This window comes from Macaca nemestrina, chromosome 10, assembly GCF_043159975.1.
Source record: "Macaca nemestrina isolate mMacNem1 chromosome 10, mMacNem.hap1, whole genome shotgun sequence".
In the NCBI taxonomy this organism is placed as follows: Eukaryota; Metazoa; Chordata; class Mammalia; order Primates; family Cercopithecidae; genus Macaca; species Macaca nemestrina.
The window spans coordinates 65787230-65813270 of NC_092134.1; the positions used below are offsets into that span (position 1 = coordinate 65787230).

General features: G+C 43.9%; 1 protein-coding gene across 3 annotated transcripts in view; it reads right to left on the bottom strand.

Moving 5' to 3' along the window:
• Nucleotides 1-442: 442 nt before the first annotated feature.
• The window catches only part of LOC105473422 (dual specificity tyrosine phosphorylation regulated kinase 2), a 50398-nt gene continuing 24799 nt past the window's right edge, over nucleotides 443-26041 (bottom strand). The window contains exons 1-3 of one of the 3 annotated variants that reach the window (XM_071071481.1): nucleotides 16741-17182; nucleotides 15978-16126; nucleotides 443-8724 (exon numbers count right to left, since the gene is read on the bottom strand). In XM_071071481.1, the coding sequence (XP_070927582.1) occupies nucleotides 7117-8724; nucleotides 15978-16126; nucleotides 16741-16789 (1806 nt within the window). In that variant the 5' untranslated portion in view covers nucleotides 16790-17182 and the 3' untranslated portion in view covers nucleotides 443-7116. Of the gene's footprint in view, nucleotides 8725-15977; nucleotides 16127-16740; nucleotides 17183-26041 lie in introns of those variants that run through there. The other 2 variants (XM_011727234.3, XM_011727235.3) reach the window with 2 other exon arrangements.

Genomic DNA, 26041 nt, shown 5'->3' on the forward strand with positions numbered 1-26041 from the left:
TCCTCTAGCTACTGGGTCTCTATTCATGCTCTTTGTTCCTCAGCTCCAAAGCTATTTATTTCCTAGGGAAGCCATCTTTGATCCATACAACATAACATTGCACACACACTCAGCACAACATGCTTTATCTTCACAGCACTTACTACTTTGCAACTATGTATTTTTTCATATAATTATCCATATAATGTTTGCCTTTCCAACCAGTCTAAAAACTCCCTTAAAAAGGCACTGTGTGTTTTGTTCAGCATTATATATCCCTAGTGCCTACAAGATTCTGGGCTATAGGACACTTATTTAATACGTATTTGACAAACAAGTGCCATCTGCATTTTATATATATATATTTAAAGCTACCCTAGCCAAAATTCTGATAAACTGAATTTTACGGACAAGGGAAATTAAGTAGGGTGTTCCTCTTCAGATAAAAAGATGACAAATTAGCCCAAATTTACTCATACATTTATTTGCTGCAGGTCTACATAAATTGCTTATAATTAGTTACATTTCTCCCAAAACAACTGAAAACAATTCAATGAGCTTCACTTAAATGATTTGGGGCTTTTCATGGGCTTTTGCTTTGCAAATAGCATACTTCATTTTTACAAATGAAGAAAGAGCCTTAATATTCAAAACTCCTCAAACTTAGGAGGGGAGATAAATTGGGATAAAAAGCAAGGAAAGACACAATATTTTAGTTTGTAAAATTGGTTTATTTACAAATTGGTATTTTAAAATTGTATTTGAAATTTTTATTTTTATATATTTCCCTGGCAGGCATTCTATATTTTCTTAAATATGGAGGCAAAGGATAGGAAACCTGAGTAAATTTAAGAGATTTACCTGCTGCTACAGTCAGTAAAATTTAACTTTTAATCCCTGAGAAACAGTAAAGTGTCAAAAATAGTATTTTCATACTTTCAAATATAAAAAAAAATTTAGCAACACAGAAAATAAGGAAGCTACTATAACTAGCCTCTCCACAAATAACAATGAGAAGTCACTCTCTTACAAATTAACTGAGGGTGTGTGCACATGCATTAAGTTATGAGGTGCACTTAAGAGACTACGATGCTCTAGTCCTCAACTTTTTAGTTTGTCCCGTTTGAAAAATATTCCTGGAAACTGGTATGTAACTTAAATAATAGAAATGCCCATTGCTAGCTCAACTTCCTCTGCTTTCTAAACTTGTGTGTTATGTATGGTTATGGATTTTCCCTTACTGTACAAGATCAAAATTATCTGATTACAACCTAAGCCTCAAACTGCAATGTTCCTGTAAAGTCACTTTGGAGCAAGTCACTTCAGTTTCCTCAAATATCAAATGAGGATAATTATAGTTCATAGGGATGTATAAGGATAAACTGATGTTCATGCAACACCATGAAATCTCCAAGGAGCTTTCTATGTAAGGGGTAATGCTCTCTGGAACATGTGATACAATCATAATATATTCCTGCTGCTCCTTATTATAGATGACTTAACACTCCTAAAATGTCAGCTTTCTTCAGAAGAATAAATATTAACTCATTAGTTTCCTCATTAAGCTTCCTTGAGACACATGGGAATGGCAAGTATGCCCCCACCCCATATATATATGAAATGTACCACAGATATTAAGGATGTGACCATAGCAAAATAGTAAGTCAAAGTCAAACGAAGTAAGGAAACAAACCAAAGACTTTGAAGTAAGATGCAATCTTCTCATGTATGTGCAACACACTGGCAGTCATTTTTCATTTTGGACAGTGTTAAGTATTACTAATGACAAGTGTTTATCTGCCTAATAACCCAAAGGAAATGAAGTGTACTTCAAACTTAAGAAAAAAAGGAAAGTCACAAATACCTTCCTCAAATCCCTCTTAATGCTCTTTTCAAAACAGAAAGTAGTCAAATCAATTTCCCCTTCTAACAGACCAATACCAATGTCAGCTAGGGACATTTTCTAGAGCTAGTTTGAAGGCAACTTTGAAGTTCCAAGAATATTTTTGTGTAGCTGTTGATTCCAGAAGGGATAGGATTGTAGAGACTCAAACAGAATAGTATATTGATCAATTTTAAAAAGAGCTTTTGAAAGATCTGCTAAAAGGAAAGGGAATGAGTAGGAATTATAATCTCCTGAGTCAGTCAGTCAGTCAGTCAGTCAGATCTGGACAAGAAATTTTAAATTTACATTGCCACTTTAGCACCATTTTTCAATTTTGTACATAATGCACATCTCTTAACACTTATCTTTCTAAATATATTGGATTTTGGGATTAGTTTCCTGGTTAGATTTTTTGCACTGGGTGTGAACTTTAAGCAGCAAGATTAGCAGTAACGAAAATCTATGGCCCAGGCTGTGACGAGACAATTGGGAACTCTTACAGCATTCCCTTGTTTAAGTATATCCCAGTATTGATGCAGGAAGCCACACTAAGTTAATTCCTTGGCTGTTGGTAACAGAAGGAAAATAAATAAAAATGTGAGGTAGTTCTTTCCACAAGAGGGAAATATTTGACTACACAATATCCCTGCAATGTCTGACAAATTACTAGAGCATCTGCTTGCTGTCATCTGTAAGTAAACTCTTAGCTTGGTATTAACTGAACCTGACAAATCATGAGCTAGTTGCAGTTCCTAGGCCTTATTTTCCGAGCCAACCAAGGCAGGAGACACTACAACACAAAAAAATATGAACCACAGAGACCACCAAGTACAAAAACTGCAAACTCATAAGCATTAAAAAACATTGGGTGGAGCTGGTTAGAACACATTAGAATAATTTACCAGAACTTGTGCACAGAAAAGAATGAAGACTGGTGGGGAATAATTGACAGGCTCTGCTCCTCCAGCTTAACTATCATCGTGAAGTTTAAAAGACATGAAGCTCTAGCATAATAACACAGCAGAGGCTATATATAAAAAAGTTAACATAAAAATCTTAAAGGTAAAGGAATAGAATATCCTAGGAAAAGCAAGAGCTACTTACTAAAACCTTTGTCTTTCCACTTGGAATCTGCATACTTATATTGAACTAATAAAGTACTCCTATCAACAAACTAGTAGAATGAATTATTTTAACTTCTCAAGACACTGATATAGAGCTATCCATTTTGCATTCTAAACCCTCTCCAGGCTAAATGACAAAGGATAATACCAGAAATAGATCAGGAGTTAAATTATAGTTAGAAAGGGGAGAAAAGTAAGGTAGGACATTAAAATTTTATTCTGAAATTATCTCTGGCCACAACAATAAAATTTAACAAATATTCACTAAACAGTCTTACTCCTGTCATCAGCTGTACAATACATACAGTATCATAGAACTGGCCACTAGGATTAAAATCCACTAGAACATATTTAATGTTAAGTGGCGACAGCAGCATCTCACAGAAATTTTTACATACATATATACACAGTCCACATTCAACCATTTTCACATATTTTCAGTACACACAGTTGCAGCATATTACAGTCACATGTCTAAGTTGTTGCTCGATAAAAACCCAAGCCACTGCCTAGACATAACTGTAGCAGTTGAGCTGAGTATAATTACAATTAATTTTATATATGTCCATAGCAGAGAGATGTACAAGCCCCTAAGAAACAGAGTTCACAAATACTTTTTTTTAATGCTATTACAGCATTATGTTGGGCAATATTAAAACCTTTACCGAGACCAGATCAGTTTTTTTAAAAAGTCTTCTGCTTACCAGAAATATTTTTGATGAAAAAAATTACAAAAATGAATGCTCTCCTTAAAATAATTCACACTTTAGGATTCCAATATGGCCCAATGCTACTGATGCCTAAAGTGTTTTCTAACATTCTGATGGAGTCGTTTAACACGACCCCAAACCACCCATTAAGTTTAAAAGTGGCTTAAGTGCCTTGCACCCAAATTGTAAAAATCCCTGGCCATCCTCACTAGAGCCAGGCACATATAAAAGGAATGCACTTTGGTTCATACCAAATGCCCTGGGATTAATCACACTATAAAATTAAATGGTTTGAGGTAAATTTTTACAAATACAGTTGATTTTTGTCTAGTGTTAGCATAACAAAAAAAAAAAAATGTAAAAATCAGTCTGATGTTAAGATACAACAAAGACCATCTTTAACCCCTTAAACATAGGAAGTCCCTGTGTAACACTACCTGATGGTTATCTGTTTTCAGTGCCTGAAGATGAGTCATGCCTTATGGTTTCTATTAAGGCCTGTAACTAGATATTTAAGACAGATGTAGTTTTGCAGAGATGGGTTCCATCCTTACTGACTAGTATTCAAAGAGTTAAAGAGGCCAAAAAATGCATGCCCTACAATATGGCATTCAGAACAAAAGGCACATTGTTAACACTAAGGGCACAATTTCTCCTCTACTGTTAATCTACAATGTCTTGCACCACTGTTGTTCCACTGCTGGAGCAATATATTTAAGTGGTAATGAACACAGTGGCGGTGCAAGAAACAGCCAAATGAGACTGCCAAAGACAAGACAACACTGTGCTATTCCTAAAACTGAAAACAGCGCCGACATCCCTAGACAATGGTAACCTGTGAGACCAAAAACTGTTTCCAAGCCAACTCTTAATAGCCTATCAGAGCCCTTCATTAATTTGTTTTAAAATCACAAAGATGCAACATTTTTCTTTTTTCGACAGGACAATCAAACTAGAATTTTATTAAAGCAGCTCTATCACTAAATGCTGAAATGCGGCAGCTCTTGTGAATAAAAAAATTTCACTGTATTTGGGAAAAAAAAAGAAAGCCCCACAGTGCTGCACATTATAGTTTGGTATAAAAGTTTCCGGTTTCCATTGAGAAATAAAGATAGTCCCAAATTCAATGTTGGCATCTTAAGAACCAGTTTTGTGCGGTGGGGGAAAGACAAGCAGTATTAGTCCATTTATAAATTTTCACATGTATCATCATTTTATACGGAAATTAATAACGGCAGACTCAGGTTTGTATATTTAAACGTAAATGTGAAGATAACTGGAAATGGAAGAGGAGCATTAGAAGAAGAAAAGAGCATTATGTTTTTATTGATTTAATGTCCTAAAGAAGCTAACCATCATTAAGAGGCTGGTGGTCTTACAAAGCCACCAAACCAAGTCTTATAATTCTTATGCCTTTAAGCCAAAATCTAGTACACAGATCCTTAAATTCTATACGCCGTTGATTGGGAGTATTGTCACGTGAGCATTATTTAATATGTAACTAACGTATTATTGCACTTCCACAGATTACACAGAAATGTGTATAATATGCTGAGAATTTGACTAAGGGAAAAGAAGCTATAATTTCTAAACACAGAAGTACAAATTAATTTATCAGTGACACCTTAAATAGTAAAGCAAATATCTATCACTATTTTAATAAGCTAACCTTATTACTGGTTTTTTGGCAAATATCTGAAATATTTCCTGAGCATTTTTGTCCACCATCAACCAACGAAGCCTAAAGTGTGTTTTTCAAAACTTTTTTTTTTTTTTTTTTTTTAAGATAAACTGTAGGATTATTATTAAAGAACTTAACCGGAAACTTTCTTGGCCTCACTGGGGACCATGCTTTTAAGTACTTGTAAGTCAATTTACAGGTAATACAATAATCTCTGTGCATATATAAGCTTACTTATCCTAATTTGTACAACCCAAAACCTATCGTCCAAACAGGCAGAAATCTTTCTAAATTGCACATACTAAAAAATTTGTTTCACGTGCCTTGAAATTCATATACATCATTGCTCATACATTAGTGATAAAATACTGAAATTTTCACTGTGAAAATAATTATTATTCAGAGAAGAAAATATTCTTTTACCAAACTCTCAGTTACTTTGACAGATAAAGTGTCATTCCCACAAAAATAATCAGTGCAATCCAAAAGAAAGTAAAATAAAATAGAGGAATGCTATCTCTGGGGTTCTTCTAATGATATGAAGAATAAGTCAAACCATTTAACTTGAGGTTGAACTTTTCCTCCTCTACACATGTTGTTAACATCGGCCTCACTGAACAGCCAAAGAGACTTCTGTTCACCAAGAGGATTTTCAACCCTTTTTCTTTTTAAAGAAAAAGTTGACAGTTTCCCAGGCTAAGAGAACCTTACAGTGGCACCTGAAAAGTGTGAACTCACTCTAATCTGCTAAATCTTCTTTGGAACTATGGAAATCCCCACCTTAAGTAGCTAGGCTGCTGTTCTTTTTTTAATTGGAATATGAAACAATGGTCTTAATCACAGCTGAAATGTCTCTTTTCTGTATTAACAGTCTGGGATACGCAGTTGAAGGAAGACGACAAACTAAATGCAAGCAACAGATGTGTGGTATTAAAAGAGGAACAGAGAGGAAAAATGCAGAGAAAAGGGAGGAACAGTTCATGGAATACAATTCTAAATTTAGGTGCAAAAGCAACTCTGTAATATGAGGCTTCTTTACAAAACAGCTTGCCGATCATACTAGAAAATTTGGAGGAACACACACGTTTCCATTTCCATTTATCCACTAAAAGCTGCTTTGCCAGTTTTTAGAATGTCAGAATGCTAACTGGGCAGTTTAAACCTTGGGGATCTTATTTTGTATTTGTTTCAGCACTAGAGAAAAATCTCTAAGGTACAGTTTTTCTTAGGATATCACTTTCATTCTGACCGTTCTCCTCCCACTACCCCACCACCCAAATTTATGAAAAACGGAAGCAGGACATGCTACACCTGTGCATGGACCTGGAGCATGGAGGGAAAAGGAGGGCCTTACGGGGCTGTCACCCTGGGGAGGATATAACATGAACCATAAAAACATAGTGAATGTCTTTGACACCAATCTGTAAATGCGTGGCAGTCATGAAGTAATCAATGGCCTGCCACTGATGTTATTATTCTGCCACACTAAATACAGTAAGGCTCATTGTACTTTTAGAACACAAAAAGTTTCCGAAAGTATAAAAACTTAAAGCATTGTCCTCATGTATTTTATAAAAACAAAATGAACAACTTTCTTACATTAAAATTAAGTGCTGAAAAGATACAAATGAGTAGAGTTATTGAGCAAATAAAAACAGGTCTGAGCTACTCCTTTTCAACCCAATAAGGCTCAGCAAAGTTGTATCTTTCAGATTACCAGCATCAGGGGACATGAGCTCAGCTAACGAGTTTTGGCAACACTGTCCTCTGCTGAATATTCCCGTTGGCATCTGTCATCTGCGCCAAATTAGTCCTCAGTTTGGAAGCTGAGCTGGAAGGTGGAGGTAACTTGGATATAGATGTGATAGCACCGGTGCTCTCAGTTATCCTTTTCACTGACGTTTTCTCCCCGGTGGGAGGCTTTGGCAATCGCCTCCTCAGCCAGGGGTGCCGCAAAGCCTGGCCTGGGGTCATGCGCACTGCAGGATCCCACTCTAAACACTGTTTTAAGAAGTCAAGGAAAAGGGGATCGTCACACCCCTTCAGCGCGTTCCCCCACTCTCTGCTCTCCGGTGGGCCCCTCAGTTTCCCCCTCCGGGAACGGCCTCCGTTGAGGACCACAGAGCCATCTGAGAGAGTCGTGACAGTGCAGTAACGGGGGTAACCCTTGGAGCTCACAAAATTTTTGGCTCGTTTGGACGCATCCAGCAGTTTCTGCGAGGGCATGCCCAACAGTTCAATCATACAGGCCAGCTGGTCCCCTTCATCCTCCCCAGGCAAGAGGGGGTAACCCGTCAGGAGCTCTGCTAAAATGCAGCCCAGGCTCCACATGTCAATGGGCATGCCATACCTGGCCCCAAGGATCACTTCTGGAGCCCGGTAAAAACGCGACTGGATGTACGTGTAGACACGCTGATGCTCGTAACAACTGGAGCCAAAATCAATCACTTTAATACCGCTTCTACCCTGCTGCTTTAACAAAATGTTCTCGGGCTTAAGGTCACAGTGAATTATTCTGTTTTTGTGCAAAGCATCCAAGCACTGCAGAATCGAGTGGGCAAACTTGCGAACCAAAGGCAGGCTGAAGCCCTGGAATTTATTCTTCTTGATGAGCTCATAGAGGTTCATGCTCAGCAGCTCAAACGTCATGCAGATGTGGTTGCGGAAGGTGAAATTCTCCAGCATATGGATGACATTCATTGTGTTATCCTTGTCCTGCTTCCGCAGGTGTTCCAGGATTCGGATCTCCTCTGCTGCTTGCCTGTGGAAGCGCTTCTCATTCCGCACCATCTTTAGGGCCACGTGCTGGTGGACTTTGTGATCGTAGGCCTTGACCACCTGCCCAAAGCTCCCCTTCCCAATGACCTTGAGGACCTCGTACCTGTAAGCCACGTGATCATGGGGCACCTGCACATATGATCCCTGGTCATCATCATAGCCACCATTGTTGGGCCCACCTGTCATGCCCTGGCGCTTCTTAGCATTTAGACCCAAGAAATATATTTCAGGGTAGCTGAAAATCTCATGGTGTTCAAAGGCTGTGAGTTTTTGCATGTATTGCTTCATTGCTTGTTCAGGTGTCATGGGGGTGGCTTTCACCTTCCCCATGCCTTCCATGGACTTCAGAGACGTGGAGCTCCCCTGCCGTCTATGAATGCTGTCCAGCTGCCGCTCTGGCACCACTGGCAAGCCCGTTTTGCCCACTGTTGTAAGCCCATTTGGTTGTGTCGTGAGCACTGTCCGCTTGTTACTGTTATCCTCAAACAGCTGTTGAACCTGGATCTGTCCATGAGGGTGGCTGCCGACATGCAGGTGATCATTCATTGTGTGCTTACTGCCGCCAATCTGGAATTCAGACAGGAAATATAAATAGAAAAGAAGTGGTGTCTGTTCAAACGGGGTATAATTAACCCCCATCAGCAACCACCCCCTCCACCCTACCTTTACAAAATCCCACTTGGATTGAGTAAAGGCCACAAAACATGTGATCCTGAAAAAAGGACCTCATAAATGCCATGCCTAACAGACAAGATGGTTTGCTGTACATATTCAGGGTTCCCCACGGAGGCAGAGACCATAACTTTATCATTCTATATCTGACACTTAGTATAGGGCCTGGCACATCATAGATGTTCCACTCAATCCACACTTGATATAAAAATGAAACAGGATACAGAAAAAACATGCACACATAAGACTCTATGTTGGCTCCTCCACCCCCAGATTACAGCACCTTTCATATTTCATCTAGTAGTTTATTAACATGAGGACAGGGACCATGTCTGTCTTGTTCACTACTCTTTCCCTAATACCTAGAGCTCTATCCTGAAAACACTTCATCACCAGGACTTCCCCTTTCCTTGAAAATCTGATGAAACCTAAGTGCACACATGATCCAGTGACAAAAACAAAAACCCTGTGTTTTAGGCTTGAAAGATTCCCATGTAGATATGCGCCACAGTGTCTTATAAACCCCGAACCTATTTTTAAAAGTTCCCAGGCTTTACTAACTGTAATAACCATTTAAGGCATTCAGCCCAACAAACCAAGCAACGACCACACTGTTTGGCCTTCCTCCAGAGGGGTCAGGGGCTCAGCTCTCTGAAGATGTCCATTTCTACGACCTGCTGGGATACTCGAGGTTTCCAAACAGGAATCCAAAGCAGCAACCTCTTGTTTCAGGTACGCATGCCATCCCTGAGCATTCCTGTCTAAACTCTACCAATGGTGTGAGCCAAGGGGCCCCAGCCCTCTACTGACAATCTTCTTGGGATTTCCTTTAAGCATTATGACTGCTGAGAGGTAATGGGTAGGAGAGGACTGGCAGCCAGGATCCTCTCCCAGTTAGGAATTCCTGCCTTGGACAACCCCAAGTCTTAAAGCAGCCTGGGAGGTGATTTTTGTATGAAATCTTACATCAACTTGTCATCACAATCCACCTCATTCATTCAACTGGTGTTAACAGAAGGCTGGCTGCCAAAGTGACAGAGTCCCTGCCCTCCAGGAGCTTACAACTAACTAGATGAAGTCTGTTGCCATCAGTATTTTTTCTATTATCTCTTTTAAATCCTACTTTTAGGGCTTTACCTACTACTGAAAGAGCAGAAGGGCTGTGTATATGTAACATAGTAATTCAAAAAATGATTTGGGAACACCTGGATTATAAAATGAAATTCTAACTCCTTCTTACTAACAGACTAAGATGTTCACATTTTCTTCATTGGATACATAATATGCACAATGACTGTGTGGAGAGTGAGCTTCCTCTCTGCCCACTTCTAACTAAAACAAAACAGAAGACAATACTTGGGGCCTGTCTGACTGTGACTTCATATAGGCTCAGGGATATCATTTCTCAGACTTATAACTGAGCTTTTTTATTAAACTCATAGATGATACTCCGTGCTAGCTGATCTTATATTCAGTAAGAGTAGCTAGAAAGGTTATTTGACCCTTGTTCTATGTCAAAAGCAGGGCAGTCCATAAAAATGAATCAGGCAAGTCTTGGGCATATATACAAGAGGTACAGGCTTGTCCAATGCTTTTCTTCCCCAGCCTCGCTCTCTGCACCCTCTCCTGTCCACTGTGGTCTTTCAAACACTAGGGAATAAAGGGGCCTGAATCAAAATATCTCTCTCCTAAAGAACCATTATCTTCAGAGTGGAGTGGTGATATTTCAGAAGAAAAATCCACATTACCTGTATACATGCTATTAAAAAGCACAAAGCTGCTTCATTAGGACAAAATTAACCTCGGGGCTTTAGAGATTTCTAAAAACACAGCAAAGTAAAACCAAGCCTCCAAAATTTACTTTAAGCAATTTCTGTGTTTCGCATAATTTAATACATGCTCACAAATGTTTTAGTAACTAAAACTAATGAGACTGCCAAGAAACGACCATCTTCTATATCTCCAAATGCCTTCTCTTGGTCTCCTTTGCAGCATCAACTACTGGTTCACCTAACCTTAGGTGGGTTCAAGAGTTCCCCAGGGTTCAAGCCTCGATTCTCGTGGCTTCTTACTCCCATAAGCCCCTGCAACTGATTCTGAACACAGCCAGGGCTTCAGCAACTGCCCATGGCCTGAGGTTTGCACATTTGTTCCTTGAACTCAGACCTGCCAAGGTGCTATCTCCTGAGTGCAAGACACACATATCCAACTATCAATCAGCTCCCTCTCCCATAAGCAACTCAAACTTAACTCATTATTTTTCTACCAAACTGGTTTCCCACTCCCATAAACCTCCATTTTTGATCAACAGAAGGCTTCCCCTCCATGTAGTCAGTCACTCAGGCTATCCACCTGCAAATGAATCCTCAGCACTGTAAGCCTGGAAAACCTCTCAACACCTCCCTCACCTAAGATGCATCATTACTATCCCACGCCCTTTCCATCAACACTGCCTCATCTCACTCTCCTGATGTCTTTCACTGGGACAACTGAGGCAGCATCGTAAGTCTAGAATTCTAAGTCTAGAATTCCTCAAATCTCTTCTCCATAGTGCTTCTAGAGTTAACCATTTAAAAATCTCAACCTGAGACCACTCTTGCTTTTTGCCCAAGGCCCATGGCTGTAACCTATTTCCATAGCTAATGCAAGAACTTACCAGTAAGAACACAAGGCTCTAAAATGTAGAGGCTAAATGATCTGAGTCCTTCCATTCGCATCAACTACTGTCACTCTTCTCTCCAAGAGGAACAAAGCTAGATAGCCCAGGACCCAAAAAACACCACGCACTTTTACACTCCTCTGCGTTTAGTGAGGTCACGTTTCATAATGGTAGATTTTCAGTTAGACACACATTAAATGATCCAGCTCCACCATTTACTAAATGTGTGACCCAGGGCAATTTATTTCATCTCTGTTAACCTCAGTGACCTTGTCTGCAAAAAGAAGGGAACAAACTTACCTCATTAGGGCTATTAGGGGGATTAAATAAGGTAGCATGTTTAAAGTGCTTAGTAGTCAGTCAATGAGAGCATTATTATTGCCCTTTCCAGATATTTCTTGGAATCTCCTTTCTCATACCTAGGTGATTCACCCTTCAATGCATGGTTCAACTCTCACCGCCTGTGTAAACCCTCCCTGACCTACTCAACAGCTACTTCTCTACTCGGAGTGTATTAATCTAACACTTATTTCTCTTTACTGCAATTGTTTTAACATCAGATGCACTCATTTGGCTGTGAGCAATTCCAGGGCTGGGTCCCCTCTTATGTTTTTAAGTCCTCATTAACATAAACCCAGGCATATAGTAAGAGCTCAATAAGTATCTTTGGGATGCAGGAACACATGTCAATAGATCCTCCTTATTATAACACTCTTGCCTCTCTTAGAGTTGTTCCTGAGAACTACATTGTGTACCTTCATAAGGAAACATGAAGTCAATGCCCAGGGAATTGAGAAATGTCCCTGGTAACCTAAGTCACAAGACGTTAGGCTTGCAGTGCATCAGCACAGACTTGGAGGCAAAGGACCTCCAAGCATAAAGTACCTATAGCAGACACATCAATCAAACCATGTATAAACACTTATAGCAAACACATCAACCAAACACCTAAAAGCAACACATGCAATCTTAAAAGCTTTCCAGATGTTAGAGACTCATTTTAGAAGCTCTAGCAAAAGAAGACTTTGAATCTCAAATATTGCAGGACTCTAAAATCACAATCAAGCTCGAAAGAACAATTAACTGACTTATAAAAAGTGGGGCAGAGAGCGGGGCTGGGGTGCTGAGGGACTACAAACGCCAGAACATTTCCAGAATACATGTCAAGACTACATCATAAACTTAAGGATATTAAAAACCTCTCTCTCCAGCTCAGCCTCTTGAAGTCTGAGATCATGGCTTATTCCGATATGTCAATGTATAGCACAGTGTGTGTCATATTTAAAAATACCTACTGAGGCCGGGTGCAGTGGCTCACACCCGTATCCCAGCACTTTGGGAGACTGAGGCGGGTGGATCATTTGAGGTCAGGAGTTCATAACCAACCTGGCCAACATCGTGAAACCTCATCTCTATTAAAAACACAAAAATTAGCCAGGCATGGTGGCGGGCGCCTGTAATCCCAGCTACTTGGGTGGCTAAGGCAAGAGAATCGCTGGAACCCTGGAGGCGGAGGTTGCAGGGAGCCGAGATGGAGCCACTGCACTCCAGCCTGGGCAATAGAGTGAGACTCCGTCTCAAAAAAAAAAAACAAAACAAAGCAAAACAAAAAACAAAAAAAACATAATGAATGCAATTGTTAAAACAGCTACAGTTTACGGGTTCAAATCGAGAGACCTGCAAAGGCTTCTTTGATCATGAAGTACTTTGGTATTAAATATTATATAAAAACAACAGTCTAACCAGTTTCATAGTTTCCATTTCTTCCAATAAGAAAATGGCAAAGAGCAGATATTTCACTGTGATAATAGTTTTGGGTGTTTAAAAACTTTTCTGAAGTCATCTTAGAAATGCTGTATAGTATTATGGTAATAGAACTGAGTCCAAAAAGACTGGAATTTCAGCTCCTCCTCAAACATTCTGACAGTCTGTGTGGCCCTAAGTAAGGTGTCTACTTTTTCTTCAAAATACTGCCATTTTTTAAATGTGTATTTTAATTCGAATTATTTTGTAAAACTGATTAACTGGAGAGTGTTTTACATAGTAAAACAGTTATAAAAGTTACACATATTTTAATATTTTTGAATTTAAAATACTTCTATTAATAACTGCCAATTAACATTAATAGAAAAATAATAGGAAGTAACAGGCACACTTCTCTCTCTCACACAAACAGAAATAAATTACTAAAGTGTAAAACAACTTATGCATGGAGATATAAAACAAGAGGGCAACGGACTAGATAAATTCCAAAGCTTATAATCTTTATAATCATATATTTGACCTGCCTAGTGTATCACCTGTAAGAGAAAATGTGGGCAAGCTCCTATGACAAGATCATTTTTATCTCCTTAATGCCCTCCCCACCCCCCATTCATTCTAGAAGTTCTTCCTAGGTGTAATTACTCTGGAAATAATAACTAAAAATTTATAAAAATCCGACAGACATATGAGAATATGGATCTACAAAGGTTCTTGCTTTTATAATGAGGCTAGTACAATTTCCTAGAATTAGCAGTCTCCATCAGCATATTAAAACTAGATGCAGGAGGGCGTAGGCTTTCACTCCGGCCTTGATATGAACTGGCTGGGGAATCCTGATGAAACCAGTTACCTTGTCTGAGTCTGTTTCCTCATCTATAAATTGAAAGACTAGAAACAGATAAACTCTGTGGTCCTTTTAACCTTTCCTGTACTATGAAATCTGCGATGTTATAGAAATAAAATCAAAACTAAACCACCATCGAAACCCAAATTCACACCTTCAAAGTCAAGCATCTAATAATTAACAGCATAGCGAAGTTTACACACACGTTAAAAACAAGTAAATCTGGCACACGCCACAGCAAAATACAGGCCTCCATTATGAGGAGTACTGAGAAGCACATTCACATCCTTCCTTTTCTGGTGCACCACAGGCTCTCCCTCCAGTGGAGACTTGTCGTTTTATCTACTTTCATTACATGTATTTCAATGGCAAAGAGGCTTTGATCAAGCAAAGCCCATCCTTACAAAATTGGAATCCACATGCAAACCAAATAGCTCTTTTTCCAGGTCACACCATGTCATGTGATTACATCAACACATAGAAAAAAAAAAACTGGATATTACATTTTCCAAATTGTCAGATGATCCCAAACAAAAAATCTAAACCCCTAAAATCAATGGCAGTTCGTTACCTAAATTTTCACTGCAACAAGAACACTGAACAGTAATATACAGAATCATCCGTCCTACTACCATCCACAGTCCAACACAGATGAGTTAACTTCTGTGCAATGAATTCCCAGCCCCTGGGACCAGATGTGTCAGGACAGAGAGACAGACAGAGGGAGGGGGAAGAGTGTAACAGCAACAAAACATTTTCCTACGAAACTTGCACACGTCTCTCCAGGTCTAACAGGTGCAACTACGGTCTAGACATCCCCTCACAGTTCTCTGACAAACAAGTTTCCCCATATGTCCCCAGAGCTACTCCCCTGTAGGCCGGGGGATGGCCTTTTTTTCAAGAACTCAACTTTCGCTTGGCAAATAAAACCAATTCCTGGCAAGCATCCCTCACACAGAACCATCTTAGGCTGTTCCTGTGGAAAATCCAATCGGGAAAAAAAGACCTCCAAACCATCACCTCCTCCAAGTGCAGATCTCCTCCAGGCTGGCCATCACCATCCAAGGGTGATCCCTGGGAGCTGAGAAAAGGTACATGCTGAAGTCGAATCCAGCTTGCCAGTCTCCACAGCCACCAGCAACCAGTACCACGCTGGCCTCTCCCCTCCCTCTGGGCCCTGAGAGACCACAGCACCTGTTAGGTGCTTTTTCCTTCCCACCTCCAAAGCAACGCTTGCCCTTTCCTTTTGAATAACGTCCAACTGCAGAATCCTACAGGGGTGGCTTGTTTTGACTGCTGTGGCGGCTCTTATTTTTGTTAATGTTAATTACAATTTCTGCTGTGCTCAAACCTGTAGCACTCATAAAACATGCTTACACACGCGGGGGACAATTGGCGATGCTCCCTGCTGGCTGGAGCCAGGCCTGGGAGGCTCTTTGGGGGATCGATTTTCCAGGCAGGCCGGTCTGGCTGTCCCCTAACACATATCTGTTTCTATAAATACCCACTACCCACGGGGAGGTGGGGGAAGGACAGAGATGTTTACCGGGTCAGGGAAAGGGAGCTCTGGGATGCAAGGACGAAAAATGAGGAAAGAAGGGAAGCAGCAAGGAGGAAGTTCCTAGGAAGAGGAGCTCATGGCTGGGCGGGCTCCGGAGGGGAAGTAAGGGGCCCACGCCACGAATCTTCCTTTGTGGCTGCAGCTTTGGGCTCGCCCAAGTTAACGAGGGCGGCGTCGAGGAGAGGCCACGGGCCCGGGGCGTGGGGCTTCTTGTATCTCGACCCCTCTTCTCCCGGCGTCAGAACCCTCCAAGTCCGGGTGCTTCTGCCTGGGGCCCCTCCCGCCCCCACCGCCCGGGCCGCCCGCGGGCTGGGTCTCACCGTGTGGGCTGCGGCGGCAGCGTTGCTGGCCCGGAGAGGCGGCAGGGCGATGGGGGAGGGCGGGCCGGTCCCCACTCCGCTCCGGGTGGCCCCCGCACCGAGCCCCGGGGAAGCCTGAAGCTGGCGAACGGCGCTGTCCCCACCTCTGCCTGGAAGCCACGTGCGGGAGGAGACAAAAGAGGGTCAGGGGGGAGAAAGTCACCCACACTACCCCCCACCCCACTGGGCAGCGACACCCCTCTCCCAGGGAAAGACAGAGGAAGAGACCGGGGCAGTACAAACAGGCGTTCGGGTCACGGCTCCCCAGCGCACACCCACGGGCGGGGCGCAGGCAGCTGCAAAGTTAAGTCGGGCCCTGGCGCGCGAGTTCGCGACCCGGCGGGGAAGCCGGACCACGCCGGGGCTTGGCGGCCCACATTGCAGACTGCCAGCGGCCGGGAGGTGGGTTTGGACAGCTGAGCAGGGCGCCACGGCCACGCCAAGCCCCGGGCAGAGAAGGGCGGGGCGGCAGGCCTGGACGGTCCCCGCCCGGGCCCCTGGCAGGCAGAAGCCTCTTCGGGCGGAGGACTCCCCTCGGAGGGGCCTTCGACGCCGCGCGCAACCCTGCGCGGAGCCCGGAGCGCGCCGTCCGCCCGGGGACCCCCCGCGCCGCGCCGCCGACTTTGTTCGAGGTCCCGCAGGCAGCGGCCGCCCGCGCCACGGGGGCTGCCCTGGGTCGGCGGGGTTCCGGGGGGGGGGCGGCGCGGGGGCACGGCCTCCTTACCGGTCGGGAAGGCGGCGGGAGCGGCGGCCGAAGGTTTCCTGGTTAACATGGCCGCTGGAGAGGAAAATGCATTTCAGGGCTGCCGTCCCCGCCGCCGGTCCTGCTGCTACTTCTGGCGGCCGCCGCCGCCGCCGCCTCCCGGCCGCCCCTCGCGCGGGTCCCCGGCGCCTCGTCGCCGCCTCGCGTCTGCTACAGCCAGACACACACAGTCCACTGCATCCCCTCGGCCCGGGCCCGCCGCCGCGAGCCCCCCGCTCTCCTCCTCGCCGCCGTCCTCCTCTTCCTCGGGCGGCTGCAGCACCCTCCGGCCCGTGCACATGCCTCGCCCTCCCCTGCGCGCCGCGGGCCTCCCCGTCTCCCTCACATAGGGGCGCGGGGAGCTAGAAGCGCCGCGAGGACCGAGAACCGCCTAGCTCGGGAGGCTCTCCCGGGCCCGCGCGCGCGCGGCCCCGCGCACTCACACACAGGCACCGGCGCGCGGCCCCGCCCCCACCGCCCTCCACCGCCCTCCACCGCCCTCCGCCGCCGCCGCAGGCCCCGCCCCCGGCTCCCCCGGCCCTGGCCCCCACCCAGCCTCCCGCCTGGCCTCTCTCCTCTCCCCGGGTCGCGCGCAGCCGCCCCTCCGTTCCCCGGAAAATTCGGCGGGCTCCGCTCGCCCTCCTCCGCCCCCTCCGGCCATCTGCACTGCTCCCCTCGGCTCCACTCCGGCGACCTTTTCCCCTCCCCGGCCTCTCCGGCCCCCTCGGAGCCCCTCCGCTGCCCTAACAGCTCAACCTACCGCTGCTGCCCTCCGGCCGAAAGCGTCGCAGAGACCCCTCCCCTGCCATGCCCACCCCTAAACATAAATGCATTTTCAGCTCTTCGAACTGAATGGCTGCTCACAGACAGTACTGCGTCCCCGGTCCCCCATTCTCAGTCGCGGCGACTTAGCCACTCCCCTCTCCCCAATTCCTCATGTAGATAACTTAGTTGTGCGAGGGTCACCTCGGAGAGTCAAGTCCTGGGAGGGGCCGCCGCTGAGCTCGTTGACCCTGAGCAGGGGCGAGAGAGGGGGCTGCCCTCCCACCTCCACTACACACACCCTCCCCGGTTTACTGACACCAAGTGACCGTTCGCCAGTCGCTAGGACAAGGGGAGGCAGAGAGGCGCGTGTGGACGGCAGCTGGGGAAGCAGTTGGCTGTGGGTTGCTAGGCAAAAATAAACATCAGAGACACCTCCTATTTCCTTACAACTCCGAGCCTTTTCCTAGCGCGGCCACTGGGAGAGACACACCTTCCTTTGAGCTCTGCGGTGAGGGAGCGACACCTCGAATTCCTCTCACCCCAACCCGACGCATCTCTTATAAACCCCTTCCTTTACAAGAAACTTAGAGAATTTCCCTGCCTTTTTTATTCGCCATCTACAACCTCTCTTTTCCTTGAAGACCAAAAAAAAAAAATTTGCTTTCCCGTCTCACACCCACGCCTCGTCGTGCGTGGCACACGGTGCGCCTCTGTCCAAAGGTCACAGGTGTTGCCACTTCAGCCGTGAGAGCAGGTGGGGTGGAAAAGCCCGACAAATTCCGGATGACGGGGCAGAGTTATGCCATGCACTTCCTTCTCGAGAGGTGCCTAGTTTCTGAAGTTCTCTTGGGGTCAGAGGTCCATTACGCTCTGCCCCGCCCGATTATCTCTGGCCCCTGGCTGGACCTACTGTGCAGGCCCGAACTAGTGCAGACTCCAGTCGGAAGGGAGTCACCTCCTGCGGAGTTTCATCGCCTCTACTGTTTGCAAATTGTCATAGCAACCTCCCACAGAGCGCACCCGCAGCTTTATACAAACGCCAAAAACTGTGTTTCAAGGTACAGTGTGACCTCTCAGAGTCTCTGGGACTCCTAAAGAGGCCTCCAAGTTAGGGACACTGGGAGAGGGAAACTGTGACAAAAAGAATTTTGCCTAGTATCACGTCCCTCCAAAAAAACAAAACAAAACAAAACCCTTTGGGGCCTTCTCCTAATAAAGTAGACCACAGTAAAATAATCCAATGATATGCCTTTAGATGAATCATGACCTGAACTGACCCTAGCAAGAAATATCCCCCTATGCTTGTCACTAGCGACTATCACATTTAAATCTACATGCGGAAGCATATTTAATGTTTAGAATCGACTAAAAGGCAAGGGCTACTCAGTAGCAGAGATGACACTAGAACCGGTTTTCTGACTCCCAGTCTGATTTCACTGATTTCCATCACACTACTTTCCTTACACTTTCAAGAAAGCTCACACCTCTTTTCTTCTCCTTTCAAAACACTTATTTTATACCATTTTCCTTTTTAAAATGAGTATACAACTGATGTTCAAATAAAAAAAAGAAGCAAAAATATCAATTTTAATATAATCCGACAGCCCTTTTTGCTTAAGTTATTCGTACAATACTTCAGTAGAAGCTAAATATGCCACTGTTTTCTCATGAATAAAATAAATGCTAGTTACTGGAAGCCATAGTTTACAATTTCCAAATTAGTAATATTAATTTACTCATTTAACATGAGGAAAAGGAGTGCTGATTCTTTTTTTTTTTTTTGACAAAGGAACACAATCATTAACTTTAGGAAAATAAAAGACATTAGGGAACTTTTTGTAGTTTGTTATTTTATATCATGACAAATATAATTTCAATTTTATATAATTTTTTGTGGCTTAACATAAGGAAATACTGCAGTTAACCTACCCCATGGCTATTTTGGTTATAAATGGTACATGTTTGAAAATTATATTAAATTTTACTGACCTCTAAATGACTATTAACCATTGCTTAGATTTTCCTTATTCTATTAAATATGGACATCTCCCTGAGTGAATGTTAAATGGAAAAGTTGTACAAACACACTCCTGGGGCTTTGGGGAGAGTAAAGTGGGTAAATGTGGGGAGTTGTTTCCCTCAAATTTTATTATTATAATGCATCATTATCAGTTATCTCATATAATTACACATATTTTTATCTCTTTATAAAACACTTTCACAAATATTACCATGGTTAATCTTCATAACTCCACCAGAGCGGATTTCATTTTAAATAGGAACCTCCTTAAAAGCTTCATTCAATTAGCAAGAGACTGCTCTTTGGTTTTTACTCATTGCAAAAACTCGTATCTGTTCCACATGTATATAAAATCCAGATTCAGATAACAAGGAGGTAGGCAGGATCTAGCAGGAGTAGAGAGAAATAAACAGGAGAACTCAGAATACAGCCTTGAGGAAGAAAGTTTATTTTTCACTGGGCAAAGTACTGATCACAAGGAAAATTGGAAATGAACGTAAACATCGCTGGTTTCAAAACACATTTACTCATTTAATCCCCTTATCCCAGAAACATTTACAAAGAATTTAGTATGTGCTAGGCCTAGGAGACATGATGAATCATCAAATGCAGTAGACTACGCTTCAGTCTGGCAATCTATTAGGAACTCATTCTTTTTTTGTTTTGTTTTTGTTTTTTTGAGACAGAGTTTCACTGTGTCGCCCAAGCTGTAGTGCAGTGGTGCAGTCTCGGCTCACTGCAATCTCTGACCCACAGTTCAGGTGGTTCTCCTGCCTTAGCCTCCCGAGTAGCTAGGACTACAGGCATCCACCACTGTGCCCAGCTAATTTTTGTATTTTTTGTAGAGACGGGGTTTCACCATGTTGGCCAGGCTGGTCTCGAACTCCTGACCTCAAGTGATCCGCCTGCCTCGGCCTTCCAAAGTGCTAGGATTACAGGCATGAGCCACCACACCTGGCCGGGAACTAATTGTTTTATTCAATTAAGCAATAAGCAATAAGAACTTGACATATTTTTGGCACTGTTGGTGGAATGTTATGGTCTGAATGTTTGCGTATGCCCCAAATTTATACTTTGAAATCCTAACCCACAATGTGATGGTATTAGGAGGTGGTTAGATCATGAGGGCTCTGCCCTCATGATTGGGATTGGTGCCGTTATAAAAGTGACTGCGGAGAATTAGTAGCCTTTTCTGCCATGCGAGGACACAGAAAGCAGGCACCATTTATGAACCAGGAAACAGGTCCTCACCAGATACTAAATCTGCCAGCACCATGCTCTTGAACTTTCCAGCCTCCAGAACTGTGAAAAATAAATTTCTGTTCGTTGTAGTTACTGGGTTATAGTATTTTCGTGTAGTAGCCCTAACAAACTAAGACATGGGGCTACACAGTTCAGTAATCCCTGATCATTGCTACTCGGAAGTTCACAGTCCAGTACGGGAGACCAGACATTTAATGAAGTGAAAAGAGTGGTAAAGAAGGCATATAGGAGGCACAGAGGTAACACACAGGAGGGAGGGATGAGCTCTACTTAAGTGGTGTCTGGCAGGGGCTGTGCTTCAGTGGAGGTTTTAAAGACACGTGGGAATTTGCAAGTCAGAAAAGACAGGTTAGGACATTCCAGGCGGAAGAAATACGGTTTTCAGAGGCATCAAGGTGTAAGAAAGCATGATGTGTCCTGGGGGAAGGGTAAGCAAATCAGCATAGAGGAAGCTTGGGGTGCCAGGCAGAGGGGTGGTACTGCTATCCTCCTAGGGTTGGGTTTATGGATAGATGGAGTCAGGTTAAGAATTATCCTAAACTTGGCCAGGCATGATGGCTCACACCTATAATCCCAGTGCTTTGAGAGGCTGAGGAGGGAGGACCAGGAGCTTGAGACCAGCCTGGACAACATAGCAAGACCCTGTCTCCACAAAAAAAATAAAAATAAAGAAATATTCTAAACTTTATCTGCTATGGATATGTGAAAACAAGGTGCAGGGGCTTTTGGAGCAGCTAGATAAATTATTAAGGAACTGATTCATTTTGGTGAAGGTGGATCTAACACCCTTTAAGAGAACACCAGGCCAGGTGCAGTGGCTCATGCTTGTAATCTCAGCACTTTGGAAGGCCAAGGCGGGTGGATCACTTGAGGTCAGGAGTTCAAGACCAGCCTGGCCAACATAGTGAAACCCCGTTGCTACTAAAAATTCAAAAAAATTAGCCAGACGTGGTGGCAGACACCTGTAATCCCTGCTACTGGGAGGCTGAGGCAGGAGTATTGCTTGGACCCAGGAGGCGGAGGCTGCAGTGAGCCGAGATTGTGCCACTGCACTCCAGCCTGGGTGACAGAGCAAGAGTCCATCTGAAAAAAAAACAAAAAAGAGAACACCACTAACTGGTGGTACCTTCTATGTCTCCCATCACCAAGGTCCAGAACTACGTAGAAAAGAACATGAAGACTTTATGGCCTAAAGTCTACAAATGTAAACTTTTCAGAAGTAGGAGGCATGGCTGTCATAATCATATGGCCACAAGGTATCTGCGTTTGCCTCTGGAGGGTGAGTCTGTGGCCACTGCCGGTGTGGAAATCAAGAAGAGATTTCTGTAGCACTGGAAAGTTGGTGATATGAAGTGTCTGGGCAGGTTGGTTATATGTTAGGGCACTTGCAGGGCCAGTTTCCTCCATTCTAGGTTGGGGGGCACATTTGCTTCCTAAGGCAATCTAGGTATTTGGAAAGGCTGCAGAGTTAATTCAGCAATTTCTTGGGAACAATACATCTGATTTTTCTGCATCCTAAGGACAGAGTTGATGTTTAAAACCAGTAAGCAGGGAAAAGAGAAAGAGAAAGCTATATCCTGAAGATTGGAGTGCCTTAATAAAAAGCTCATAGACAAAGCTAAGTAGACCTCTGCTCAAACTCCTCCTTTGATCCATCAGGACAAATGCCAGAGGACTGGTGTCCAGTGTATCCAGGAGCTTCAAGGGGACAGGAGTGCCATGACTAGGTAGGATTCCAGCAGCTGGCTTCCAGACCAGTCTTCTCAGGCAAGTGGCTGCGCAGTTGACACAGCTTATAAAGTAGGTGCCAGGGGAGTCAGCCTCCAGGAGATAAGCCTATGGGGCTGCACGCAGAGCAACCAGCAAAGAACAGGCTGATTCCTGCATCCTGGGGATCATGCTGGACCTTGCACCTCGTGAGGAATGAACATGTAAAAGGGGTAACAGAAACTAAAAATTTCTCTACTAGGAAATCTGTTATGAGAGAAGCCATGGTACAGTTTCGCAAACCAGAGAAGATTAAAAGGAAAAAGTTCTGTGGTGTTCCAGGTCATGGGGTCTTTGGTGCCACTCTAACCAAAAGTGATGCCATCCCCTAGCTAAGGAGTGGTGAGTGAGAGGAGAATTATGTGCCATGAGCACTGTGAGAGCCACACTGGACACTGCTCCTGATCTGCCTTAGCACAGGTTCAATAAAACCTTACTGAACGGAACTGAACTTATTTTAGCTAAGGATGTGCTAAGAGCAATCACCTACAACATTCAAACTGTTAACTCTGCTCATACACAGTGAAAATGGACCCAACTTGACTGATGGCTTAATGCATTCGTTCTATATGTATTGATTATCAAGCTCCTATTATGTTACGTGTCAGGCACTAATCTAGGTATTTAGAACAAAGCTGATCAAGTCCTTGCTCCGAGGATCTTCTATTCTAGCGCAAGGAGAATAACAATGAACAAACAGTGACCATATCACACATCAGGTGGGGATAAGTACTAGGTGAAGATGAACGGATGTAGGAAGATAGAGAGATGCCGGAGAGAGCACTATTTTACTTAGACTTATTTACTGTGAAGACCTTTCTGACGAGGTGACATCTCAGCAAATTTGAAAGAAGTGAGAAGCTTATGGGAATTTCTGGGCAGAGGGCCCAGGAGATGCAAAGAACCAGCAGATGCAAAGGCCCTGAGGTGGTCACATGTTTGGGGCATGGCAAAGAGGGCAAGTGGTTGGAGCAGTGAAGTCAGCAAGAGGGAAAGTCATAGAGATGAGGCCAGAGACATAGCCAGGTACCAGGTCACATGAACAAATTTGGATTTTATTTTGAGTGATTTGGGAAATTGAGGTTTAAATATTTGAAGAGACAGGTGTCTTCCACCTGTAATCCCAGCACTTTGGGAGGCTGGGGCGGGAGAATCGCTTGAGCCCAGGAGTTCAAGATCAGTCTGGAAAACATAGGGAGACTCTATCTCTACAAAACAAACAACAAACAAAAATTAGGCAAGTGTGGTGACATGTGCCTGTAGTCCTAGCTACTTGGAAGGCTGAGGTAGGAGGATCACTTGAGCCCCGGGGTTCAAGGCAGCAGTGAACCATTATTGTTCCATTGAACTCCAGCCTGGGAGACAGAGCGAGACACTGTCTCAAAAAAAAAAAAAAAAAAAAAAAAAAAGCAGAAAGAGAGATAGCAAACCCACATGCCTGTAATCCCAGCACTTTGGGAGGCTGAGGCAAGCAGATCACCTGAGGTTAGGAGTTCAAGACCTGCCTGGTCAACATGGTGAAATCCCATCTCTACTAAAAATGCAAAAATTAGCTGGGCGTGATGGCGGGTGCCTGTAATCCCAGCTACTCAGGAGGCTGAGGCGGAGAATCGCTTGAACCCGGGAGGCGGAAGTTGCAGTGAGCCAAGATCACGCCATTGCACTCCAGCCTGGGTGACAAGAGCGAGACTGTCTCAAAAAAGAGAGAGAGAGAGAGAGAGAGAGAGATAGCAAACCCAAGGTGAGAGATTACAACTGACTCTTAAAAAAGATCTTCGATGTCTATGTATTTTTACACCCTTTTGAAGTCACATTGAACTAAGCACAGTGGAAGATAAAAACCAAATGCAGGCCATGGTCTGTATTCTCAAGGAGCTTTCAGTCTAGCTCAGGAGGAAAGCCATACCTCAGGAAACATTTCAACAGCGCAGTAAATAGCATGTACTGCATATTTTCCTTTTGCTCATCGGATTCACTCTCTACTCTTTTCCACCCTGCTCTGTGCCACAGGAGGCTTTTTAAACAGTGTCACTGAGCTCCCTTGCCCACTGACTTCCAGTAGGATTTGACTGGTGGGAGACAGAAGCCAGTGAGGACAGGCTATTTATCTCCCTGGTTCCCTCCATGATGGTTTGCCAAAGATTGGCTATGCCCCTTGACAAAAACCTGAGTTCCTATCAGGAGGCCCTCTCCTCCAGCTGTAGCCATTCCCTTGGCCTTTTGAAAACCATCCAGTCCATTGCCCCTTCAAGCCTAGAGGTAGTAAGGATTTCCTGCTGCTGCTAGCTCCAGGGCACTTCATTTCTCTTGTCAATTTCCCTTCACCCTATCCATACTTTAGTACTCGGTCTTTAAATTAAATTCTGATTGTGTCCTGTTTGTTCTGCCAGATCTTGACTGGTACCGAGGACAACATATATCTAAGTACCACGTAATGTAGATAATGGGATCTCCTGAAGGCTAGGAGAATCTGGGTTTGTTGGAGGAGTCAGAGAAGAATTCCTGGAGAAAGTGGAATTGATCTGGGCCTCAGAAAATGAGCAGGCTTCTCTTAAGCATAAGAAAGTCACTCCACACTAAGGGAGCAACAGAAATGAAGGCAGAGACGTGGGAATAAGCACTGCAGAAGGTCAGGTGGTCCTTACGTAGAGAATAGGAACTGAGGACTGGAAAATAAGATGTCGAGGAGCACAGTGAGGTGAACCCAGGATGAGAATCGCTTGCCTACAAGGACTACAAGGAAAAGCCAGAGAGAGGTTCACATGTGAGGTGGATGGACACAAGAGGCCACTGGAGATTTCTGAGCAGTGAGTTGGCCTGAGGAAAGTGCTAAGTAGGGAAGATGCGTCATTTTGGCTGCACAGTGTTAGAGAAGTTGGAGTGAAGAGACCAGTTTGGAGATCATTTTTAGGAGCACCTGAGGGTGGTCCCAGAGCAAGGCAGAGGCAGATACTATTTATTTAGATGCTTCCCCTAGAGCCCAAGAGAGGAGACTTCGTTTTGAAGTACAGAAAGGCCAGAAGGGCCAGATGGTTTTCTTGCTACCTTTGGGTTTGAGAAGCATACACAATTCTTAAACCTGCTTATCAAGGCATTTTGTAATAAAGCTTATTAAAATGATCAGCTAAAGTGAGATATAATTAAGAGATAATGGGTCAGGGAAATCTGGAATCCAGAAAGATTCCCTCCTCACGTCCTTTCCCAGTGGTGTGTAGACAGAATTTATCAATCACTCAGGAAGAAAATGAGGTATTATAAATGAGGAGTAAATAGTGTGTTCTGGAGCCCACTTTAATAACTGATGTCTCATCTACGGAGAGAATTGATGCATTGGCTGCTTGCTGATGTTGGATGCCAATGTTTAAATTTAAGCTAAAGCATGCATGTCATTAAAAGAAAATGCAAAAATCTAAGGACCTCTCTTTCCTTTGTTATCTTCCTTTTAAAGAGATATTGTAAAGAGATGAA